The 23626-nt window shown below is 43.8% G+C and overlaps 1 protein-coding gene across 1 annotated transcript in view; it reads right to left on the bottom strand.

Annotated features, from left to right (window-relative positions):
• The window catches only part of Kctd19 (potassium channel tetramerization domain containing 19), a 34898-nt gene that overhangs the window by 7333 nt on the left and 3939 nt on the right, over nucleotides 1–23626 (bottom strand). The window contains exons 2-7 of the mRNA XM_075978015.1: nucleotides 21905–22201; nucleotides 6229–6379; nucleotides 4851–5042; nucleotides 3323–3454; nucleotides 1283–1493; nucleotides 44–204 (exon numbers count right to left, since the gene is read on the bottom strand). Of these exons, the coding sequence (XP_075834130.1) occupies nucleotides 44–204; nucleotides 1283–1493; nucleotides 3323–3454; nucleotides 4851–5042; nucleotides 6229–6379; nucleotides 21905–22201 (1144 nt within the window). The remainder of the gene's footprint in view (nucleotides 1–43; nucleotides 205–1282; nucleotides 1494–3322; nucleotides 3455–4850; nucleotides 5043–6228; nucleotides 6380–21904; nucleotides 22202–23626) is intronic.

Raw genomic sequence — 23626 nt, 5'->3', positions numbered from 1 at the left:
CAGAAGCTTTACTGTGTTTGAGCACAATAAAGTAAACATTTACTGAGCACATCCATGGGTGGCAAAGTCCTCGGCTCCAGATGAGTCTTCAGAGCCACTTTCATTGGCTCATAGGTGATGTCCCTCTTGTCCAGGAAGGCACAAAGCTCATACACCTCAGAGATGGTCTCAGTCAGGGGCAGCCGGCAAGTGCCCAGCCAGTTCCTACCCAAAGAAAAGCCTATTGTGAAGCCCTGTAGTTACTATACCGTAAAGGAGTCTGGCTTGTAAGCCTACCATGATCAGGGGGGCTTGTCACGAAACTTCCAAGTGTGGCACCAGAAGAATCATTTCCTTGATTTAGCTTGGGGATTCTTGAAAGAGAATGAGCCTAGACACATGCGCAGCCCCTTCAGACCTTTCTCAGCAAGGCCAATCCAAACTGTTAATTTCATGCCTTAGGGTCCGGGCTAGTCCGAAACCCAGCCACCTAGTGCTGGAGACCTCTGGTTCATGGTATGGCTCCTACTATGACTTTGAGAGATTACTAACATCCTTTGTACCTAGAGAGAGACTAAGGTCTAAACACCAGTCCTCTAGTCCAACCCTCTTTCAAAAGCATTTGTATTTGCCTTCTGGGACATTGTAAGTGGACATGTCAGGGAGAGATGGGCCTAAAGGTTCTAAAATGACACAATTAGGTCAGGTAACCCTTTCCCCAAAATCTGAGAAACCCACTCCTGTCTTCAGCTTTGGTACTAATGAGTTTTGTAGCATTCAGAGTTGCGCTTTTTAACCTTCTATAGAAATGTAAAGTGACCCATGCCCTGGCACTAGCAGGCATTCTGAGCTCATTTCTTAAGGGACCATGTCCTCTGGAAAGCCTGCCCTGCCTTGTTTCTCAAGTGATCACCCTAGGCTCCAGTATCCTAAGGCTGGATAGAGCCTTTGCTTGCAAAGAGGTTTGCTTGGGGTATCCAGGACTCTGAATGTATGACTGTGGCATGGTAACCTCAGAGTGAGCATTGGGAAATGACTGACAGAAAACAGAAAATGGAACACCTAGAGCCTTTGAATCCTGGAGAACTTTGTAAATTATCTCAGCCTGTTCCTCAGAGGCCCAAACCTGGTGGTGATGGTGACAGAAGAGGGAAAATAGTGAGGTATCCCAAAGACACTTTCCCCTTAGCTCATGGGAAAGGCTTAGAGTTGTTTCCCAAGATAAGGACATCCCAAGATGTTTCAAGATGGGCAGAGCCCAGTAGATGGACAAAATGTTTCCATGAGAGAGACTGGGACTTACTTGACATGCTGGAAGAGGACCCCGTTCCCTGTGATGTACAGTCTGCTTCCATCCAGGGTGCTCTCAATGCGAAGCTGTCCCAGTGCAGAGTCTGGATACTTGACCAGAAGGCCCAGTGCCATCATGTACAGTGGTTTCACCGACTCCAGACTAGCTGTACGGCCCCCCTTCCCAGGGCTTGGAGGAGGACAGGAGGCCCGAGAACAACCACCTGTGTTAGGGAGAGAGGGATGACTTCTAGATCTTTGATCATACCCGAACTGAACACTCTGGGTCCTCCTGCTACCCCAATTAGGACTTAAGTGGTGAGATGGAAGTTGTTTGTTTATACAGTCCAAATCTGGATCACTTTAACATTAGTAGAAGTTGGTGTATACTTATTAAGTTTAGAAGCCAAAACTTGAGAGTTGGCACAGTAGGAACACTGAGCCAGCTGAGAAGCTTCTAGTAGTTTTCAATTTTTTTTTCTTTTTGAAACTGGATCACTGCCAGGCAGTGGTGGCACATGACTTTAATCCTAGCACTCGGGAGGCAGAAGCAGGTGGATCTCTGTGAGTTCGAGGCCAGCCTGGTCTACAAAGCTAGTTCCAGAACAGGCTCCAAAGTCACAGAGAAACCCTGTCTTGAAAAACCAAAAAAAAGAGAAAAAGAAAAAAGAAAAAAAAGAAACTGGATCACTATATACACCAGGTTGTCCTCAAACGTGTGATCCTCTTGCCTGGCTCCCAAGTGCTGGGATTAGAGGTGTGCACAGCCATGTTCCTCCTGTTGGAGGATTTTCATGTCTTATTTCCAGTCCTCAGAGCATGCCTATCAGAAGTCTACAGATGAACAAACTATCCGCAGCCCTGCCTGACATTGTGGGTTAGGACAGATTACCAGTGACTTCGAGTTACACAGGGCTGGGGTCTGAGCTGTGCCCTTCCAAGGCTATGAAAGAGCCTTGGTTGTGATGCTTTATAAAAGGCTAATACCTCATGCGTTTGAGGAAAGCCTGTCTGTAAATATACTGCCATCTTTTCACTGCCTATGAGGAGCAATGACTTGTGACACTCTCCCACATCCTAACACCCATGCTTGCTGAGAACCAGAGCTGCTGGGGCAGGAGCTGAACTGACAACCCTCTTAGTAAAGTAGGAGGTCTTGGAACAGGTTTGGGAGACTGGCTGCAGAATGCCACTCCCATACAGAGAGCACATTCCATTAGCCTGGGGAGAGGCTGAGCCTCATTCCATGGGACAAGCACACAACCAGGCCACACTTCACACATGTAAGATAGTTCTCTACTTTTGTTGTTGTTTTGGGAGCTCTCAGAAGGCCAGCTGCCCCCCTCACCTCCCGTGTCTGTGTCTGCCCACACCCATGCGCTAGCTTCCTGAAGCACACATGGAGGTTTCCATGGATGCGCAGTAGCTGGTGAATGAGCTGATAAAAGGCAAATCAAAACTGTCAAGAGGAGCAGCTGGAATGAGGCAAAGTCAGGAGCACAAAGACCTGACCTGGACAAGGGTCAGGACTGTTAGGAACAAGCAGAAACAGGTGGAGAAGTCAAAGAATGTGAAACAAGGCGGTGAGAGGGAAGGGGAATTGGGCTTGGGTAACTGAAGAACCAGTGGAAAACATGCCCAATCCTTTCTTCTTTAGCTGTTCCTGGAGGAGGAAAGATGGGAGCCGCAGGTAGAAGTCCAGGATTTCCACAGAGGAACAGACAGCACCTGCTTAGGAAGCTTGTCCTCAGGCTTAGCCTGCTCCTCGGGACGTTGCAGCTTGGTTTCCCACCCAAGGTTGGGCTCCTCCTGCTCCAGTCTAAGCAGGCCTCCCTTTGGCCCTAGCTTTGGTCGCAACACTGAGTAGAGAGGGCATAAGGGGTTTTAAGCCAAACTTCTTTTCTTAGATTCTAAGTCAGTCACAATGCCTGTTTCTCACTACCACCCAAGTCCAAAGTGGCTGTAAGGGGAGATGTTTGCCCTTGGCTTCCGTAGCTCAAGCCCAGACTGTTCTAGACTATCAAGAGGAGGTCAAAATTCCTGGGCATCATACCCATATTCATCCGGTACAGTCGTACAGCTTCAGTAAGCTCAGGGATTTCCAGGATTTCTACCTCTGCTTCTAACACATCCATGTTGGAGAAGTTGTCTGGTAGTAGGATCTTGTGTGAGCGGAGAAAGTTCACTTGAAAAGCAAAGAGAAACAACATGAGTTAACAAAGCATATTCATGACTAATCTTTCCATGTTCTGGCAGATTTTTAGTGCTTCATCTCATGTTAGGCTCTCCTCGTTTGGAAACAATTGCTAAACATACCTGATTAGGTTTGCCCTGAGGCAGTGGTTTTCAAAGACCCCAGATTACTTTGTTTTCCTGTGTCTGAGTCCATGGGTGTGACTGCCCCTGGCCTGGCCCGGCACTCCCAGGCCCTCTTAGTGAATACAAAGGCCCTGAGACTTGCCCTGAGAGTCTTGACCCGAGAGCAGGTCATTCCAAAAGAGGGAGTAGTCTTGTTAGAGAGGAGAGGCAAGACCTGGCCAAGGCTGGGCTGCCAGGTGTCCCTGCTGGACTGCAGTATGGGAAGGCAGAGAACAACACTAAGTCCCTGTGTGAACAACTCAGAGATTCTGAACAACTTCCTAGGTGACTTTGAATCTAGATAGCTGGGCCGCAGGCATTTGGGCCCCTGACATAACCTGGTGCTTATTGTTCTGTCCATTTAGGTGCTTGTCTACTGCTCGGGTTGTCTAGACAGTGGAGTGGCTATCAGTTCACAGGCCAGCAAAGATGGTCCTGGGGCAATGTGGGAAGGGAGGTTCCCTTCTGAGCGGGATGAGAGCGCTCATCCCTCCTTAGCTCAAGCTGCCCATTCTATATGACTCTGGAGAAACTATCATCATTTACCCCCTTTCTTTGCACTTAGAGTGTAATAGAAGGGAGGGTAGGTAAGATCTTTGAAACAACCTTATTTCCTTGTTGTATGGTGAGAGCAGTTGAGGCCTAGAGACATAAGTGGCTAGAGCCATAAGAGGCCTAGAGACATAAGTGAAGTATAAACAACCAGAGTTCAGCTCAGTCCTTTGTCCTTACCATCAACTCCTGTGGTCATTAACACTACTTTAGGGAGTTCCAGTGCCCCTTTATAGCTAGGGTATCACAGAAGAAATAGGAGCTAAAAATGCTCTGAACTGGACTGGACATGGTGGCACTCAGGAAGCAGAGGCAGGCAGATCTCTGCGAGTTCGAGGCCAGATTCAAAGTCACCCAGGAAGTGTTCCGTGCTTAGGAATCTCTGAGTTGTTCACACAGGGACTTAGTGTTTTCTCTGCCCTCCCATCCTGCAGCTCTACAGTGAGTTCCAGGATTGCCAGGGTTAGAGAGAGAGACTGTTTCAAAAACAAAACAACACAAAACAAAACAAAAAAGCTCTGAGCTACGGGAGAGCTTAATGATGGACTCTGCCTGCCTCTTGGAAGATTATGTGTTTCACAACCTCCACTTGGAGACGGTCCTCAGGCCCTTGTTAGGTGTGAGTAGGGGTTTAGAAAGGACAGACGGCTACCCCTAGACAGAGCAATCACCAATGAAGCGGAACTCGCTGCACTCGCACTCGATCAGGGCCACGGTTTCGGCCAGCCACAGCAGGTTGTCTTCTGTCACTAGGCTTGGATACTTGGCTACCAGGTCGAGGGGCAGGAAGCAGTAGTGCACTTCCTCTTCTGTGTCCAACAGTGGTGTGTCCATGAGTCCCAAAGGTGCCTTATCATGAAGACCTGGAAGACAATGAACAGAGGTGTCACCACCTCCCTGAGGCCAGTGCTCCCACTGACCCAGGGGTCCCAGAGGAAGATGGAGACCACCAGGGGACAGTCTCTGCCATATGCTTCTTTCCCCCTTTTCTCTTTCCAGATGAAGACTTCAGGTTAATAAGGAATGTTCTGGAAAGCTAGGCACAAGAAATATGTTTTGCGTCGTTGTTTTTTCTACAGACAGTAAACAGATTTTGATTGATACGACATTTTGGCTTATGTACCCAAAGTCACTAAATTCAGTTATCCATGTCTCTTCTTTAAGATTTATTTTTATCGGGGCTGGAGAGATGGTTCAGAGGTTAACAGCACTGGTTGTTCTTCCAGGGGTCTTGAGTTCAATTCCCAAGCAACCACATGGTGGCTCACAACCATCTGTAATGAGATCTGATGCCCTCTTCTGGCGTGCAGGCAGAATACTGTATATCTATATATCTCTATCTCTATCTATCTATCTATCTATCTATCTATCTATCTATCTATCTATCTATATGTCTTTAATAAAAGGATTTATTTGTATCTATAAGTGTGGGTATTTTGCCTGTATGTATATATGTGCACCATATAAAGGCCAGATGAGGGCATCAGATTCTCTGGAACTGGAGTTAAGACAATTGTGGGCTGCCATGTTGGTGCTGGGTCCTCATCAAAAACAATAAGTGCTCTTAACCACTGAGTCATCTCTTTAGCCCCTCCATGGTCTCTAATTAATTGATCAACCAACTTCTGTTAACTACAAATGAGATAAATGCTTTTGACTCCTCTGGAAGCCTAAAACCTATTAATAACCATGAATTCCTGATGTCCCACCATAGGCCTGCCTATACTGTAAGGGACTTAGAAGCCTGAGATCACTTGGGTATCTTTGTATGGTGGCTGGAGGTAATTTGAAATGATGACAGAGCCTTAATTTTTAGGAGAGACTGGAAAACATCATCTAGCCTAAATGAAGCTGAGATGCAGCAGAATGGAATGGAGCAGGCTGCTGAGTTCCAGTAGGCATGCAGCCATGCAGAGGACAGGTGACCAGTCAAAACAGATGACTGAGAAATAGAGATGTCACCAGAGCTAGCTGAGATGGAGGTCAGCTTCTGCTGGGGTGAGGAGTGAGGGCGTTAGTGACTTCACTGTGGCCTACTCATGACTGTACCTGTGAAGGCTGGGCTTTTGATTGGAAACTCGGAGGGTTTGCTGATACACTTCCATGTCCTCCAGTAGTTCAGAGATGCTCGCTCTGCAACAGGAATGTCTGCAGGCCGCACACGGAGGTGGTGCTTCCCTTCCTTCAGGTTATCTAGGGTCTGTCACATAAAGAAGAGTGCTGCCTTCAAAAATCCAAACCTCGTAGCCAACTTTTCTTTACACTTGAGTACCCAGAAAAATACTATCTGATTTGCTTGGGACAGTATTCGAAAACAGACTGAATCAATCACAAAATGTAAAAATGTAAAGTTGTAAGATAGCATAGTAATAACTCAAAAGCCCAATGATTATTTTTCTTCTGAGTTTGAGGCAATTCTTTTCTTCCTAATTTATGTCAAATAACAGGACATTTTTTCTTGAAAAATCTAAGGAGATCCCCCACCCCCCACTTTTTTTTCAAGACAATGTTTCTCTGTGTAACAGTCCTGGTTCTCTTGGTCAACTTTGCAGACCAGGCTGGCCTCAAACTCACAGAGAACTGCCTGCCTCTGCCTCTTGCATCCTACCTCCCGTCCCCTGCCTCTCGAGTGCTGGAATTAAAGGCACATGCCACCACATGACTTTTATTTTTTTGAGACAGGACCTCGTGTAGCACAGACTGACCACTATATACTGGCATAGCCAAGGGTGGACTTGTGAGATTTGCTGCCTTGATCATCTAAGTCTTGAGATTACAGGTGTTTCCCATCATGCCCAGCTACAGAGTAATTTCTGTTTAAGACATTTGAAACTTGGTATCTTCTGGTATTGTCTTTAATAGTTAAAAGACCCTGATTGTTTGTGATTTGTGTGATTTGCTCATTTTGTGTATTCATCCTCATTCCGGAAAGTAGTCTAACAGTGAGATTAAGATATAATAAAATCCTGGCACAGGTTTATATAATTTCCTTTTTAAGTTGGGAAATTCTGTTTTTCCTTTCTTTTTTTAAGAGATTTATTTATTAATTATGTATACACTATTCTATCTGTATGTGTGCCTGCAGGCCAGAAGAGGGCACCAGATTTCATTACAGATGGTTGTGAGCCACCTTGTGGTTGCTGGGAATTGAACTCAGGACCTCTGGAAGAGCAGTCAGTGCTCTTAACATCTGAGCCACCTCTCCAGCTCCAGGTTATATATTTTTCGAATCACTTTCACATATAGTTGCTTGTTTAACTTGAGAGACAGATGTGTTGAATGTTTTCCTGATGAGACAATTCATCATAGTTCAAAGGCTATATAACTTGTTTGAATAGTCTCCCAAGTTCAGAGAATCTTGGTTTAAACGAACCAGTGACCAGCATTGGATTGTCCCACCTAAGTAAGGCTGAACCCCAGGGCAGAGGTGGCTTAGGGATCTTCATTCCACGCTTACCTAAGGATTTCCCCTTCTACAGTCATGCAAGGAACAGATAATAATCATAGCATTAAACCAAAATTTTCTGACCTCACCTAGAAGATAGTATTTTTCTAATAAACTGTTGGATACAACAGGACAAGTGATCCTTATAGGCACCATACATATATATGATCAGCTTTCCTTGTAACAGATAGAAAATCTCTGATTCAATAATAACAAAAGAATCTGCTTCTAATTGCTAGTTACCCAGGTGGGAAATCCTTGTGAGTTTGCTGGTGAGATCCCAAGTATTGAGAAGAGCCCTCTGGTGGCGATATGTAGGAACTGGCCCTCTCAGAACTGATTAAGGTCTCAAAAAGGAGGCAGGCCAGCCAGAGTGGGAAAATCGGTGGCCATGGCAGGGTTATGGGAAGTATTTTCATGAAACACCAAGTAATGAAGGAGACTGCTTATGTGGAATATTGGGGAGGGAGTCTTGAGAAATACTCACTGTAATTTGCTACATTTCTTTCTGCTTAGATTCAAAGAATTTCTTGGCTTGGGGGAAAGAAAGGCATGGAAGGACTGGGGAGATGGTTCACTAGCATACTGATGCACAAGCCTCAGAACCTCTCTAGAGGCCATGCTAAAGGTACGACAGCACATATCTGCAATCCTAGTATTGGGAAGGTAGAGACAGGCAGATAGAGCCCTGGAACTTGCTAGCCATCTAGTCCAACTGAGTTGTTGAGCTCCAGGTTCAGTGAAAGACTCTGACTCAAAAAAAAAAAGGTGGTGAACAACTGAGGACGACAGCTGGACGACCTCCATGGGCAACCCATACATGTGCACACGTGTCCACTTGTACAATCACATGAACACACATATGGATATGGAAGCCAACAGTTTGTATACCGTGAGGCAGGATTGAGCATCAGTTACAAATGTATGGATCCTCGGGAACCCTGGGAAATTTACACTTCATTAAAAAGGGACCCAGCTTTCTGTTCTCTCTCGGTTTAGGTATGCACACAGCTATAGCTTCTGTGTCAAAGTGTCAGTTCCCTGGAGCCAGGATGGTGACCTAGTAGAGTAGTCGGAACAGAGTATGCATGGTAAATGGGGAAACCCAGTGAATCAAGATGAAGGATGACGGCTTGACAGTATTTCTGCTGAGTAGGACAAAGGAAGGAAAATGGTGACTGTGCCCAGGAAAGACAGAATCGGGCACAGTGGGTAGAGGTACACATTCAGTCACAAACCTCTGCCAGAGAGCAGAGGACCACGCAAGCTGCCTGAGGAGTCTGGATGGTTCTCCTGGTTAATAAAAATCCTTGAAAGATGTTTTGGCTGTTCTGTTTTTAGATTCCAACTGCAGTTTCCCCTCCTTCCTCTCCTCCCAGTCCCTTCCCCCACCTCCCCTCTGCTCTCTACCCATCCCCCATTCACTCTGCTTCTCTCCAGAAAAAGGTGGCAGGGATCCCATGGCTATCAACCAAACATGACATATCAAGTGGCAGAAGACCAGACACCTCCCTCATATTGAGGTTGGATGAAATAACCTAGTATGAGGAAAAGGGTCCCAGAAACAGGCAAAAGAGTCAGAGATAGCCCCTGATCCCACTTTTAGGAGTTCTACATGAAGACCAAGCTACACAACTGTAACATATATGCAGAGGCTCCCTGGTTGTTGGTGCAGTCTCTGTGGGCCCCTATAAGCCTAGGTTAGTTGGTTCGGTGGATTTTCTTGTGATGTCCTAGGAGCCAGAGGGGTGTTGTCTGGTTTTATGTCAACTTGACACATGGTAGAGTCATTTGGGAAGAAGGAACCTCAATTGAGAAAATGTTCCTACCAGATTGGTCTTTGGGCAAGTCTATGGGCATTTTCTTGGTTGATGATTGATGTGGGAAGGCCCAGCTCACTGTGGGAGGTGCCAACCCTGGGTAGGTGGTCCTGAGTTATATAAGAAAGCACACTGAAAGTTGTGGTGGCACACACCTTTAATCCCAGTACTTGGGAGGCAGGTGGATCTCTGAGTTCGAGATCAGCCTGGTCTACAGAACAGTTACGGGACAGTCAGGACTATACAGAGAAACCCTATCTTGAAAAGATAAAAACAAAGAAAGGAATGAGGAAGGAAAGAAAAAGAAAGAAAGGGAGGGAAAGGAAAGGGAAGGAGAGGAAAAGGAAGGAAGGAAAGAAAGAAGGAAGGAGGGAAAGAAGCAAAGCAAACAGAAAGCCAGCAGGAGCAAGTAAGTAATCAGCCCTCCTCCATGGCTTCTGCTCCTATTGAAATATTATTTCCCTAAGTGACGGAGTGCACCTGAGAATTGTAAGATGAAATAAACCCTTTCCTCACCAAGATGTTTATGGTCATGTTTTGTTGTTGTTTTGTTTGTTTTATCACAGCAATAGAAACCCTAAGATAAAAGATTTAAACTAGGGACTATTACTTGACTATTACTCACTGAATCCCCAGCCAAATAGATTGCTAGCAAGCCCTAGATTCCGTCTCCTTCCTCTCCATTTTCTCTCCTTACCTATCCCTGAGCTTTCTCCATACCATAACCTTTAAAATGTACTAAATAATCCAAAATCATTCCCATCTTAAAAAGTCAGTGCTCCTTATTGCCTGTGGGGTTCAGTCCAGAGTGCCTTTAGCATTGCACATAAGGCCCTACACAATCGATGGGAGTCGCATGAGGGCCTTGAAATAGAACAAACACAGGTTTGAATTCTGACTCTGTCCTTTAAGTCTACCATGTTAATTCTAGACACATATACTCCAAATCCTTCTACTATCCTCTGCCCACACACTCTGTGTGTGTGTGTGCGTGTGTGCGTGTGTGTGTGTGTGTACCCACATGCACACACATCAAGGTATCATCCTCAGGAACATCATCTACTTCTTTTGAGACAGAACTCTCATTAGTTTGGAGCTCATCAGTTATGTAGATTGGCTGACTGGTGAGCCCCAGTGAGCCTCCTAAACCCACTACAGTGTTAGGATTATTAACCTATGCCACCATGCCTGACATTCTGTTTGTTTTTGTTTTGTTTTTCAAGACAAGGTTTCGCCGTGCAACCATCCTGGCTGTCCTGGAACTCACTCTGTAGACCAGGCTGGCCACGAACTCAGAGATCCACCTGTTTCTGCTGAGGATTAAAGACATGACCACCACTGCCCAGCCCATGTCTGACATTTTTATATGGGTTCTGGAGACTGACCAAGCTATCTTCCCTGTCCTCCCACCCTATCTCACCACCCTACCTCAACTTTATGTATGCTATTCTCTCTGCCCAGAAAATTCCTCTTCCCATTTCTCAGACTGCAGAACCTGGTCCCTCTTCCAGGCAGAGCCAGTCATTCTCGCTACCCCTTTGTTAGCACAGACACATTCACACTTCTCTCCACAAGCTTTTGGTTTGAATCCAGCCACTTCTTTCCTCTGTTATCAGGTGCCTGCAGAAGGCTGGGTTCATGTACCCAGGCTTCCAGTCTAGACCCTCATAGAGAGGAAGTGCTTACATTATGTTATGTGCAAGACTGCATGCAACTGTGGAGCTGGAGGGTTGAGTCTTCTGGAAAGAAAGGTCAAAGGAGCTGACAGAGAAGTGGACCACACTCACACTGATGTAGATCCTGACTATCCAAAACTACAGGCACAGCTAGGATGCACAGACAGGGTTTCTCTGTGTAGTCCTGGTTGTCCTGGAACTCACTCTGTAGAACAGGCTGGCCTTGAACTCACTTTGTAGACCATGCTGTCCTCGAACTCACAGAGATCCACCTGCCTCTGCCTCCCTAGACTGGGATTAAAGGTGCACACCACTACTGCCTGGCATGTTTGACAAATCTTTAAAAGAAGCACTCAGGCAAATAATCTACAAACATTGCAATCCCAGCCAGCCAGTGAGGACATGGTATGTATTAACTGAAGGGGTCAAGGTAAGCAGTTAGGCCCAGGAGCTTCAACAAGGTTGTTTCCTGAACTCTCTCGGTGAGTCCTTGCTCTGATATTTATAAGTGTAAGACCTCTGCTCACAGGAAGACATTAGGATGCTTTAAGAAACCACAAAAACATCCCCCAACTCCCTCACCTACTTACTTATTTATGCTCTGTCAGCTCTTCTCTAATAGTATAACCTCCCCGAGACCCCAAGGACTTTGCTTATTTTGTTCTCTGCTAGAAATGAGACACCAGTGCATTTTCTGTTGAAAGAAAGAATGCACAAATAAAAACACTCCAGGGAGCCTCGCTTCCAGGGGCTTTGGGCTTTACTGGCTCAAGCTGTCACAGAGCATATGGCTGGTTTCCTGTAGGCTGACTTCAGGTCTACTTTCATCTACCCGACTATTACTTTTTGGAATTTTCTCTTCATATGTTATGAATGGGAAGCTATTGGAGGGAGGTCTCTTCTTTCAATAAAGGCTCCTGTACAGCCCAGGTTCTTCTTGGACTTGCTGCAGTCCTCCAACCTCACCCTCCCAAATTCTGGAATTACAGACATGCGCCACTGTGCCTGGCCAATGGAGGATTTCTTTAGAGAAATACAGACCGGAATTCAGAAGGCTAATGGCTAATGTAAGGGCAGCTGATGTTGCTCTGGGCCTAGATAGTAGTGAGAAATAAATCAGAAACAATGTAAAACCGGTGGTGCAGGGGCAAGTATATTAAAAGAGGGCTGACAAAAAACACCCTGCTGGCAGAACCTTTGGACTTAACAGGGTTTTCAAAACAGTAATGGGTTTTGGATGCCTTATGGGGTATTGGGAGGAACATAATGGTAAAAGAGCTCAAGGAACCAACAAATCCCCGACTGCTGTGTCAGGATGAGTGCCTGCACTGCCCAGAAGCTAAAAGGAAGCAAGACTATTAGGCCGAGAGGATGTGCATCAAAAGAAGCCAAATAAGGCGCAACTCTTCACTATTTCAGACTCATCTCTTTGCTGCTGGTTCTAGCTGCCTCTACAGAGGTGGGTCCAGTCTCCATGTCCCAGAAGATAACTAAATGCCTATAGATAATGGATACTTTGAAAAATATTGGAAATGCAAGCATAAAAATATAAGGAGAAAGACATACAAAAACATGATCCCAACAGAATTAGCATTGTTATAAGAACAGATCAACAAACACTCTAACTTTGTCTGGAAATGTTAGGGTAGGCTTCCTACAGGCTACATTTATAACAAAATATAAAACGGAGTGCAGGGGCATAGAAAGTAAGCATATGGGATACTTAGGGGTATGATTGAACTTCAGTTGTGTGTGTGTGAGTGTGTGAGTGTATGTACACATATGAACATGACTGTGGATATATATTTGTGATATGAGCCATTAAGAGCAGGTGGACCAGTCTGTGGGGACCCTTGAAGCCATTTCAAGGACTTTACACTTGAGTTGTCCACTTATCCATTGTTGCCCATAAGCCGCATTGTTGGAATGACTATCTGCCATTTATTCTTCTCCAAGATCACTAGGTAATCTGTCTCACATCAGAATAGGAAATGTGAGGCTGCCACTGGCAGTCATCATTCGTGTAATCAACATAAAACTCCCTGACTCCCTTAAACACAAGGAATATTTGGATTCTTTACTGGTAGCAGATTGCTGGCAAATAGAACAACTATGGTTCAAACTTTGAGGTTCCCAGAAAGCAGTGCAATAGGAAAAATTGGGCTAAGGTGTAGTTTAGTGGTAGAGTGTTTGTCAGCATGAGTGAAGCCTTATATCCAGTCTTCAGCGGGCTTCACAGGCCTGTAAAAGTGAACCAATACTCTGCACTGAACCTTAAACTCCTGTTAGTGACCCTGAAGAGAAAGTTCACGTTCTTCTGGAGTGGCTGTGACTCCTAATCAGTCTGATGGCAAGCGATAGGCTCAGAGCAGGTTAAATTTAAGAGGGCTTCTCAAATTACACAGGGAGTTTTAGGGAACCTAAGGATGTTTATGTGCGGACTGGCAACGACTACTTTATATCTCCCCTGTGAATAACATACAACATTCCAAAACTTTCAGGTTCATAAATTTACATATGAGCTCTGATGACTCCCAGATTCTGTTTCTAGTCCCAAGTGTTCCTATGAACTCCAGATCTGTATATCCAGTGACTCGTCGTTCTCTCCACTTGGATTTACCACCTTTTCACTGTTTCTCCAGCTTGACATTGTTGATCTTAACTTGCGATCCCTGCCTCTTAAATGTTCACATCGCTTAGAATTCACCATTTACCTGATTGCTCAGAGTAGAAACATAAGTTGTCCATTCTTTCTTTCTTCTTTTCTTTCTTTCTTTCTTTCTTTTTCTTTTTTTTTATTTTTTTAATTTTTGGTTTTTCAAGACAGGGTTTCTCTGTAGCTTTGGAGCCTGTTCTGGACCTGGACATAGCTCTTGTAGCTCAGGCTGGCCTCGAACTCACAGAGATCTGCCTGCCTCTGCCTCTTGAGTGCTGGGATTAAAGGCGTGCGCCACCACTGCCTGGCTGTCCATTCTTTCATGTCCTGCATCCCATTCATTAGCAAATTCATCAAGGCATATCCAGGATTTAAATCGTTTCTATCACCACTCAAGACCAAGCCCTCATTGTCTTTCATGTGGGTCAGCGGTTCTCAGCCTGTGGGTTATGACCTCTCTGGGGGTTGAACGACCCTTTCACAGGAGTTGCCTAAGACCATCTGAAAACACAGATACTTACATTACGATTCATAACAGTAGCAAAACTGCAGCTATGAAGCAGTGATGAAGATAATCTTATGGTTGGGGGCACCATAACCTGAGGAACTGTATTAAAGGGTCACAGCGTTAGGAAGGTTGAGAACCACTGGTCTGGGTCCTGCTGGAGCTTCCTAGCTAATCTTCCTGCTTCTTCCCTTGCCCCTATTGAATGTAAGCCAGGAGTAAACACATTTTTTTCCCTTGTGAGAGGCCAGAAACTAAATACTTTAGACTTTGCTAGCCATATGGTCTCTGTCAATTCAAATACTCAACTCTTTTGTAGTTCAAAAACAGCCGAAAACAATATACAAACAGACGAGCATGGCTCTATTCCAATGAAACTTTAGCAATGAGCACTGAAATTTGACTTTCAAATTTGAAATTTCAGTCATTAAAATTAAAAAAAAACATGCTTAGCTCATGGGCTATACACACACACACACACACACACACACACACACAGAGGAGTGGATGGGATTTGGTCCATGACTTACATAGTTTATAGACTCTGATATATTGTCAAGTCAGCAACCACTGGTTTTTTCCTTACAACTTTATTTTCAAGATTTCTTTACTTATTTTTTGCTTGCACATGTGTTTCTGTATGGATTTATGTGCATCGTGTGCATGCAGGAGTCAGAGAGGCCAGAACAAAGTGTCAGATCCCCAGGCACTGGAGTTACAGGTGGTTGTGTGCAAGTATGTGGGTGCTGGGAACTGAACCTGGGTCATCTGGAAGAGCTTAGCAAGCACTTGTAAGCACTGAGTAAGCACTACTACCCATTTCTCTGACTCCAACAACTTTATTTTACATACTAAAGACTCGCATTTAGGAAAACTGGAGAACAAATCCGGGCCTTGTGCGGTTCTAGGCAAGCATTCTAATACTAAGCTACAACTCCAGCCTTATCTCCAGTTCCTCTACAGTCTTACTGGATTACTCGATTTGGTCTTGAATTTGAGACCATCCTGTTCGGCTCTCCAGATAGCTGGGGTTAAAGACCTGTACCACCTGGCCCAGCTAAAGCATGCCAGCTTAAAGTGCACAGTTCACTGGGGTTTTGGAAGTTTGCATTCCTGTTCAACCATTACCACTATCTATTTTGGTGCCCCAGAAAGAAACCTTGCACTCTGAATTGCTATTGTCTGTTTTTTTATCCAATCTATCCTTCCTATGCCACAACCCAGTCCTGAGTAGTCACTAAATCTAATTTTTTTCTCTATAAATTTCTCTTATTCTATCTCTCACTCTCACTTTTCCTTTATTTCTCGATGAGGAAGTGTTTATTTTGATCCACAGTACCAAGTTACAGTGCATCATTGTGGGGAAGTCACAACGCCAAGAGCTCAAAACAGCTGGGCACATTGCACCCATAGTCAAAAGGCAAAGAAGACTGAATTAATGTAGGCATTCTTCTTTTTTAGTCTCTTGAGATCTCATTTTGTGGCCAAGACTAGCCTCGAACTCACAATTCTTCTGTCTTAGCATCCAAGTTCTGGGATTATAGGCACAAACTACCACATCCAGAAATGGCATAGAAACAACCCTAAAATAGACTCATTCTACCTATAATTATGTAGGTAGAATCAGGACTGCGGATATGGCTCAGGGGTACAGTGCTTGCCTAACATCCAAAAAAATCTGTGTTTAATGTCAAGTACTGAAAATGGAGGGGGGCAAGCCTATACATACGTATATGTATATGTATATATATATATATATATTCTTTACAATCTGTGCCTTTTTCCATTTACTCTCTCTCCCCCCACCATCCCCTTATATTACATGGCTTCCTACTCCATTTCTTTTATCTCCATTATCTGGCATGTGGTTGGCTGTCCAAACACATTAAGTATTCTGACTAGAATCGGAGACTTCAAGTGTACCTTTTAGAGGTGAGAGGTGAGAGGTGCAGGTCAGGTATATAGAAGGGCAGGGAAACAGAGCGGGACTCCGATAGGGGTAGGTATGTAGGGAATGATGGACAGAGATCAGAGCATCAGTGTGAGCTCAGGCATCTGTCTTCCAGAAGCTTTCGATCTCACCCTGCTTGTTGGCTCATTCTGCGACACTACTTTGCTTCTCTCCTTTGTCCTTTTAAAGTATTTGTTTATTTATTGAGGTAGGTTCTTGCTAGTAGCCAAGGTTAGCCTTGAACTTATGATCCTTCCTTCTCAGCCTCCCAAGTACCATGCCAGCTTTCCGCACTGCCTTTCAACAAAGCCTAGCATGTTACAGACTATCTTAATCAAAAATGCTACCTTTTGAATGAATAAGACATTCAGTTAGCAGGAGCCAAGTTTTATTTTATTGTTAGGTACTAATTTTGAAGAACTCTGTAGTAAGGAGCACTAATAATTTGGAACAGTTCAGATATGTGCTATTCAATATGGTAGTCACTGTGAATACTGTACAGTTCTTAAACTGCAGTAGCCTAAATCTAAGATGTGCTAAATATTAAAAAATTTGATATGGAAAACTTGGTATAAAACAAAAAAAAGTATCTTATATTTAAAACTTTGAAAATACTTGGTTAAGCTGGGCGGTGGTGGTGCACACCTTTAATCCCAGCACTCGGGAGGCAGAGGCAGAGGCAGACAGATCTCTGTGAGTTCGAAGCCAGCCTGGTCTACAAGAGCTAGATCTAGGACAGGCTCCAAAAACTACAGAGAAACCCTGTCTCAAAAAACCAAAATAAGAAAAAGAAAAATTAAGTTAAATAAAATATATCATCAATTGGCTTCGCTCATTTCTTTATACTTTTAATTTTTGTCTACTACAAAATTTGAACAATACCTATGAAACTAGATATTACTGCATGTACCCATAGTTCTCCAGTGACTTGGGAGACTGAGGCAGGAGGATCAGTGGAATCCAGGAGTACAGGGCTAGCTGAGGCAACACAGTGAGACACCCCACACTTCTTAAAAGAAATTACATATAATTACATATGTCACCCACATACATAGCTTACATTATATTTTTTGTACCATTCTTTGTTTTCCCTAAAGTCCATAGAAATAATAAATGGAATCCAGAATGCTCTCATAAAATCATAGTTAAATGCTTGAAGTGGTACAGCTTAAGGAGAGTCTTTAGATAAGAACAAGACTTCATTTTCTGCAAGTAATGCTTGTTCACAGGCAAGCCTCTGAGTGGCTGGATAGGCCGCAGCAGTGGGGAAAATGGTGGAAGTGTGTGAGGCAGTTGACTTGCTTGAGGCGGCTGCTGACTCCCAGCTGTATTTACATTCTGCTTCAATGAATAAATACCACTTTGGCTGGGCCAGCACAAATGTTTATTTCTTTGAAAACACCATTTCCGAAGCGTAAGCACTTGTTTCACAGTCTGTCTTAGGGAGGCAGATCCACATAATTCTTCAAATTCTGCTACTCACACATCTTGGAATTCTGGAATCAGACCAACTCATTGGCCTCTGAGTTGTTGCCTCCTACTTGGAAGCTGATTCTCAGATATATTTTTGTTTCGGTTTAGGAAGTGAGGACAGCAAAGGGGCTAAAGAGCTTAATAAACTGTTTATATAAGAAGCTTGTATTCTTTTAAATTATTCTCTGAAACATTGCCTTGATCTCTTTGATTTTCTGCAATAAACAAGCTACTTCTTCTCTACACAAAAAGGTGCCTTGGCATAGAGCCATGAGCAATCCTAACATGCCAGGCCATTTCAATGGTTTTGAAGCCACTTGCAAGCATTTCTAGTACTTTACTCCCAGAGAAGTTGACAAAAATTTAGATTCAAGTGGAAAGTCTGAAAAAAAAAAGAGAGAGAGAGAGATAGACCTCCACCTTGCACTGCAGTGTGCTAAGGGTTTTTGGATTTCTAAATATCTAATAACTTCAGAGAAAGCACTGGATTATTTACCAAGGATCATACACAAGCACATACACTACAAAATAAACGGCCTCTTTCCCCCGACCCAGATACATACATTTCTTCCAGGCGGTATTGGAAAGGCATAATTAGTGGTGTACAGAGACGCACCATAGTTGATGGGCTAGTCCTTATGGAAATGAATAAACAACACCTTGCTCAGACAGTGGGATTGATATAAAACACGCCCAGATCTCCTTTCCAGTCATAATATTTAGTTTTTCCAGGTTAAAAAAAATCCTTGTTCAAAAACTACCAAATAAACTAAGCAAGTTACCACAGAAATTATCTCTGTGGCTTGGAGAAAACTTAAAAGTAATGCTTCCATTTTCCATCATACTTTGATGCTTTATCAGTAAAGGTTTTTAAAGCTCTTAAAATAAGAAAAAAGTTGCAGCTGGGGAGTGGTGGTGCATGCCTTTTAATCCCAGCACTCATGGAGGCAGAGGCCAGCAGATCTCTAAATTCAAGACCAGCCTGCCCTATATAGTGAGTTCCAGAACAGCCTGGGCTACACAGAGAAACCCTGCCTTGAATTCCCCCCCACCCCGCAAAAAAAGAGAGAGACAGATGGGGGGGGGGAGGAAGGAGGAAGGAAGGAAGGAAGGAAGGAAAGAAGGAAGGAAGGAAGGAAGGAAGGAAGGAAGGAAGGAAGGAAGGAAGGAAGGAAGGAAGGTGTGTGCTAGAGAGACTTACTCAATGGTAAAAGCATTTGCTGCTCTTGCAGAGGACTGAGTTCAGTTTCCAGCCCAAAGTTGGGCATCTCACAACCACATACAACTCAGCTCCACAGAATCCAGTACCACTTCTAGCTTTCATGAGGATCTGCACTCATATGTGTGTGCGCACACGCAGACACATACACACAAGTGAAAATCATAAAACCAAAGTGTTTTTTTTTTTAAAGGAAGGAAGCACATTGTATAGAGGCTGTTAACCCCAGTACATGAGAAGCAAAAGCAAGAAAAGGAAATTAAGGGTCCTCCTCAACTGTATAGTTAGTTCGAGGCCAGTGTGGACTACTTGAGACCCTTTCTCAAAATAAAAAATAAAAATACAAAAAAGTGTGGTGGTATATGCCTGTAATTTCAAGGTCACCACTGGTTACACAGCAAATTCTAGGTTAACTTGAGCCACAATAAGTCTCAAATCACCAAAAAAAAAAAGGGGGTATGGTAACATCTTTAATCACTAGCACTTGGGAGGCAGAGGCAGGCAAATCTCTGTGAGTTTGAAATCTGGCTGATCTACACAGAGAGTTTCAGGCCAACCAGAGCCACAGAAAGAGACTCTGGTTCAAAAACAGGACTAAAAACAAAAACAAAATAAAGAAATGAAAAGAAGTCTCTTGGATTTAACAGTTAAGAGGACTTGCTACTCTTTCAGAGGACCCAGGTTCAGTTCCCAGCATCCACAGTGGCTGCTCACAGCTACCTCAAACTTCAGTTCCAGAGGATCTGATGCCCTCTTCTGGTCTCCACAGGTGCCTGTATACATATGATGTACATACATATACTCAGACACACACATACACATAAACAAAATAAATCTCCAAACAGACAAACAGAAAGAATTTTTTTTAAAAATTTAAAAAAAATCTGAAAGGCTCTTGGGCTGGGAGTGGTGTCCCATGTTTTTACTCCTAGCACCTAGGAGGCAAAAGCAGGTAGATCTCTGAGTTTGGGGCCAGCCTGTAGTCTGGTCTACACAGTGAGTTCCAGGAGAACCAGAGCTGTGAGACCCCATCTCAAAACAAAACAAAAACAAAAAGTCTATTGAAAAATAAAGAAGTGAAGGCAAAGAAAGGATTCTGCAAATTGAAGAATTTTTGCTTTGCCAAAGTAAATATTGAGTACCTTATAGGCACAATGAGATGTTTTGTTTGGTTTTGTTTAAATGAGAGTTGTCCTGTCTATGGCCACAACACCCTGATCACACCCAATCTTATCTGCTCTCAGAAGCTAAAGAGAGTCAGGCCTGGTTAGTACTTGGGTGGGAGACCATCTGGAAATACCGGGTGCTGTAGACTTTGGGGGCTGGAGATGGCTCAGTGGTTAAGAGCTTTGGCTGCTCTTCCTAACTTCAATTCCAAGCACCCACATGTGGCTTACAACCATCTGTAATGACATCTGGTGCCCTCTTCTGGCCTGCAGGCATACATGCAGACAGAACACTGTATACATAATAGATAAATAAATCTTTTTTTAAAAAAAAATTAAAAAAAAAGCTGGGCGGTGGTAGCACGCACCTTTGGAAAAAATAAGTTGTCCATATGTTTCCTAGGCTGGTCTTAAACTCATGCACTCAAGAAATCATCCCACTTCAGCCTTCTAAGTAGCTACAATTATGGATGTATACCACTGTGCCAGTGAGAAGAAATAGTCTTGATGAATCTTACCGATTTAAAATCTCAGCCATGGTGTACATAGTAAATCCTAGAAGTTGTACAGCTTTTTTCCTTTTAAATGTTCACAACACAAGCCTGTTAATCTCAGCATTTGGGAGGCAGAGAGGAGGGCTTCAAGTTCAAGGATAGCTGGAGTCAAGTGGAGAGCCTTTCTCAAAGTACCAAGGGTGAATTCGAAAGATGGCTCGGCTGGTTAAGGTCCTTGCTATACAAGCCTGACAACCTAAGCTCCACCTCTGGAACCCACATACGACTGGAAGGAAATAAGTGACTCCATAGAGTTTTCTGTCTTCTACCTAAACACCATGGCATCTATGCCCACATACACACACCACACACACACTAACAATAGATGCAAAAAAAAAAAACCCCAGGGGCTACTATAGGTATGGTAGTGCACACCTATAACCCCAGTATTTGGGAGGATTGTGTGAGTGTGAGGACAGCCTAAGCTACAAAATGAGTTCTTCCACGACAGCCTGGGCCACACTATAAGACTATCTTAAAGAAATGTACATTAAAAAAGAAAAATCCCAGCAGTGGTGGCACACACCTTTAGTCCCAGTACTCAGGAGGCAGAGGCAGGCAGATCTTTGTGAGTTCAAGGCCAGTCTAGTCTACAGAGCTAGTTCCAGGACAACCAAGGGTACACAAAGAAACCCTGTCTCTAAAAACAAAAGCAAACCAAGGGTTGGAGATGTGGCTTAGTGGTAGAGTATTTGCCTAGCAAGCAGAAGGCCTTGGTTTTGTCCCCAGCACCTCAAAAAAAAAAAGTAGCAGTTTAAAATAAGATTTGGAAGAGCCAAAGCTACCCTCTCAGTAACACTAACTCCCGTCTCAGGTCCCATGTGGTTGCTGATGCAAATAAAGCAGAATCAGATGAAAGTCTCTGTTAAACTGTGCAGTTAAGAGCTGGGTGTATGGCACTTGGCGAATAGGGGCTGTGAGGTCATAGAGTCACGATGGTCCCTGCCTACACAGTGAGACCTCAAAAGCAAGCAAAAGAGCCTATAATCCCAGCACTCAGGAGGCAGAGGCAGGCGGATCTCTGTGAGTTCGAGGCTAGCCTGGTCTACAAGAGCTAGTTCCAGGACAGGCACCAAAGCTACAGAGAAACCCTGTCTCAAAGAAAAAGAAAGCCAAAGCCATTATGCAATTCAGTATATTGTTCATTATTTTAACTCATTTATTACACTTGTCTATTAAAAGGGTTACCTCAGAAACCCATACAGCCTCACATTTTGGAGTGCTGTTGAACATCACTCTTGGAGGAGAAGCACATCTTACCTGAAGCAAAGGCATCAGCTGTAACCCCAGGGCTTGCTCATAAAGCAAGTTCAGCTCGGCACAGCTGGAGAAGGAGAGCTTGGAAGTGTAGAGGTAATAGTGCACATGCCTAAATGTGGAGCCATCTCTGTCAATGAACAGCCTCTGGCTTTCTGCAGATGTCAAGGCTGAAGCCTCTTTCCACAGCAGTGAGTCTGGGAATTGAGCAAGTTTGCTTCTGGGAACTGAGAAATGCCAGCCCCCAACATTGAAATGAAACAAGTCCTCTGCTGATTCATGCAGCATGCCAGGCTCCTCCTAAAGGAAAAAATGAGGTGACAGTTATATAACAGAAATAAATGGACAAACAGTATGGAACCACAGTTGCTGACAACATGGTAAAGTGCATACAGCAGGCAAAGGAATTCACACACAATGTTATGAGCTCAGCAAGACTGAAGGATAGTTTTAAAAAACAATTCTATTTCACACCTTAAAATTTAAGAAGCTAGCCATGGTTTCAGGCATCTGTAATCTCAACACTCAGAAGACTGAGGCAGGAGGATCACTACAAGTCTGAGGACAGTGTAAGGCTACATAATGAACTCAAGGCCAACTATGGCTACACCGCGAGACCCTGTATTAAGAGGTGGGTGGTAGGAAAAAGAGCGCCTGTTGTGAAACATGAGTATCTGGATTTGGATCTCAACATCCATGTAAAAGAGCTGGGTGTGTCCAACGTTCACCTGTACCTGCAGCACTGATTGGGGGTGGAGACACGAAGGTCCTTGGGAGTTTTGCTGGCTGCCAGCCTAGCTGAAAAATGAGGAGCTCCACTGCAAGTGTTTCAAAGGACTGAGCATGAGATCGAGAGAGCAGAATACTTGATCTTGTCCTCTGGTTTCTGCATGCACACACACAGGCTTGGTCACTTGAATGGATATACATGTGCACACGTGCGCGCACGCACACACACACAGAGAAAGAAAATGAGAATAAATAATTCTATTTATAGGATCAAAAAAGCAAACATTTATTAACAAACTTAAGAAATATAATCTTTGTACTCTGAAAACTTTGGAACATTGTTTAAATCGTTTTTTTGTATATGTGCATGTATGCACCAGAGGTTGACATTGTTATCTTTTCCAATTGCTGTCCACATCATATTTTGAGATTAATTTCTCATTGAATCAGGGTTCTTGGATTCAGCTAGACTGGCTAGCCAGTGAGTTTCAGCAATTACCCTTTCTGCCTCTCCATGCTGGGATTACAGGATAGTTAGCTTTTTATGTAGTGTCGAAGCTTGAACTCAGATTCTCATTCTTGCACAACAAACATTTTACTGATGAACCCTCTCCTTATGAACCCTGTTGAAAGAAACTTTTAAAATTCTCAAATAAATGGGAAAATAGGCTCTCTTGAGAAATGTAATATGGAGATGACAATACTCAAGCACGGTGGTCCACAACTATAACCCTACAATTCAAGAAGCTAAGGAAGGTTGCTAGTTCTAGGCCAACCTGACCTACACAGCAAGACCCTGTCTAAAAATATGGTGATATTCTCCAAACTGCCCTATAAATTCAACACAATTCTGGTGAAAAACCCAGCTGCCTTAAAAAGGACTCATAAAATAGCTACAATAATCTTTTTAAAGAAAAACAAAATTTTAGGACATGTACTTCCAATTTTGAAAACTTACTACACACCAAGATTAATTAAGACATTGTACTATTGGTA

Source organism: Microtus pennsylvanicus, chromosome 6 (genome assembly GCF_037038515.1).
Source record: "Microtus pennsylvanicus isolate mMicPen1 chromosome 6, mMicPen1.hap1, whole genome shotgun sequence".
In the NCBI taxonomy this organism is placed as follows: domain Eukaryota; kingdom Metazoa; phylum Chordata; class Mammalia; order Rodentia; family Cricetidae; genus Microtus; species Microtus pennsylvanicus.
Note: the sequence above shows the minus strand (reverse complement) of the source record. Positions and strands in the feature narration are given on the sequence as shown.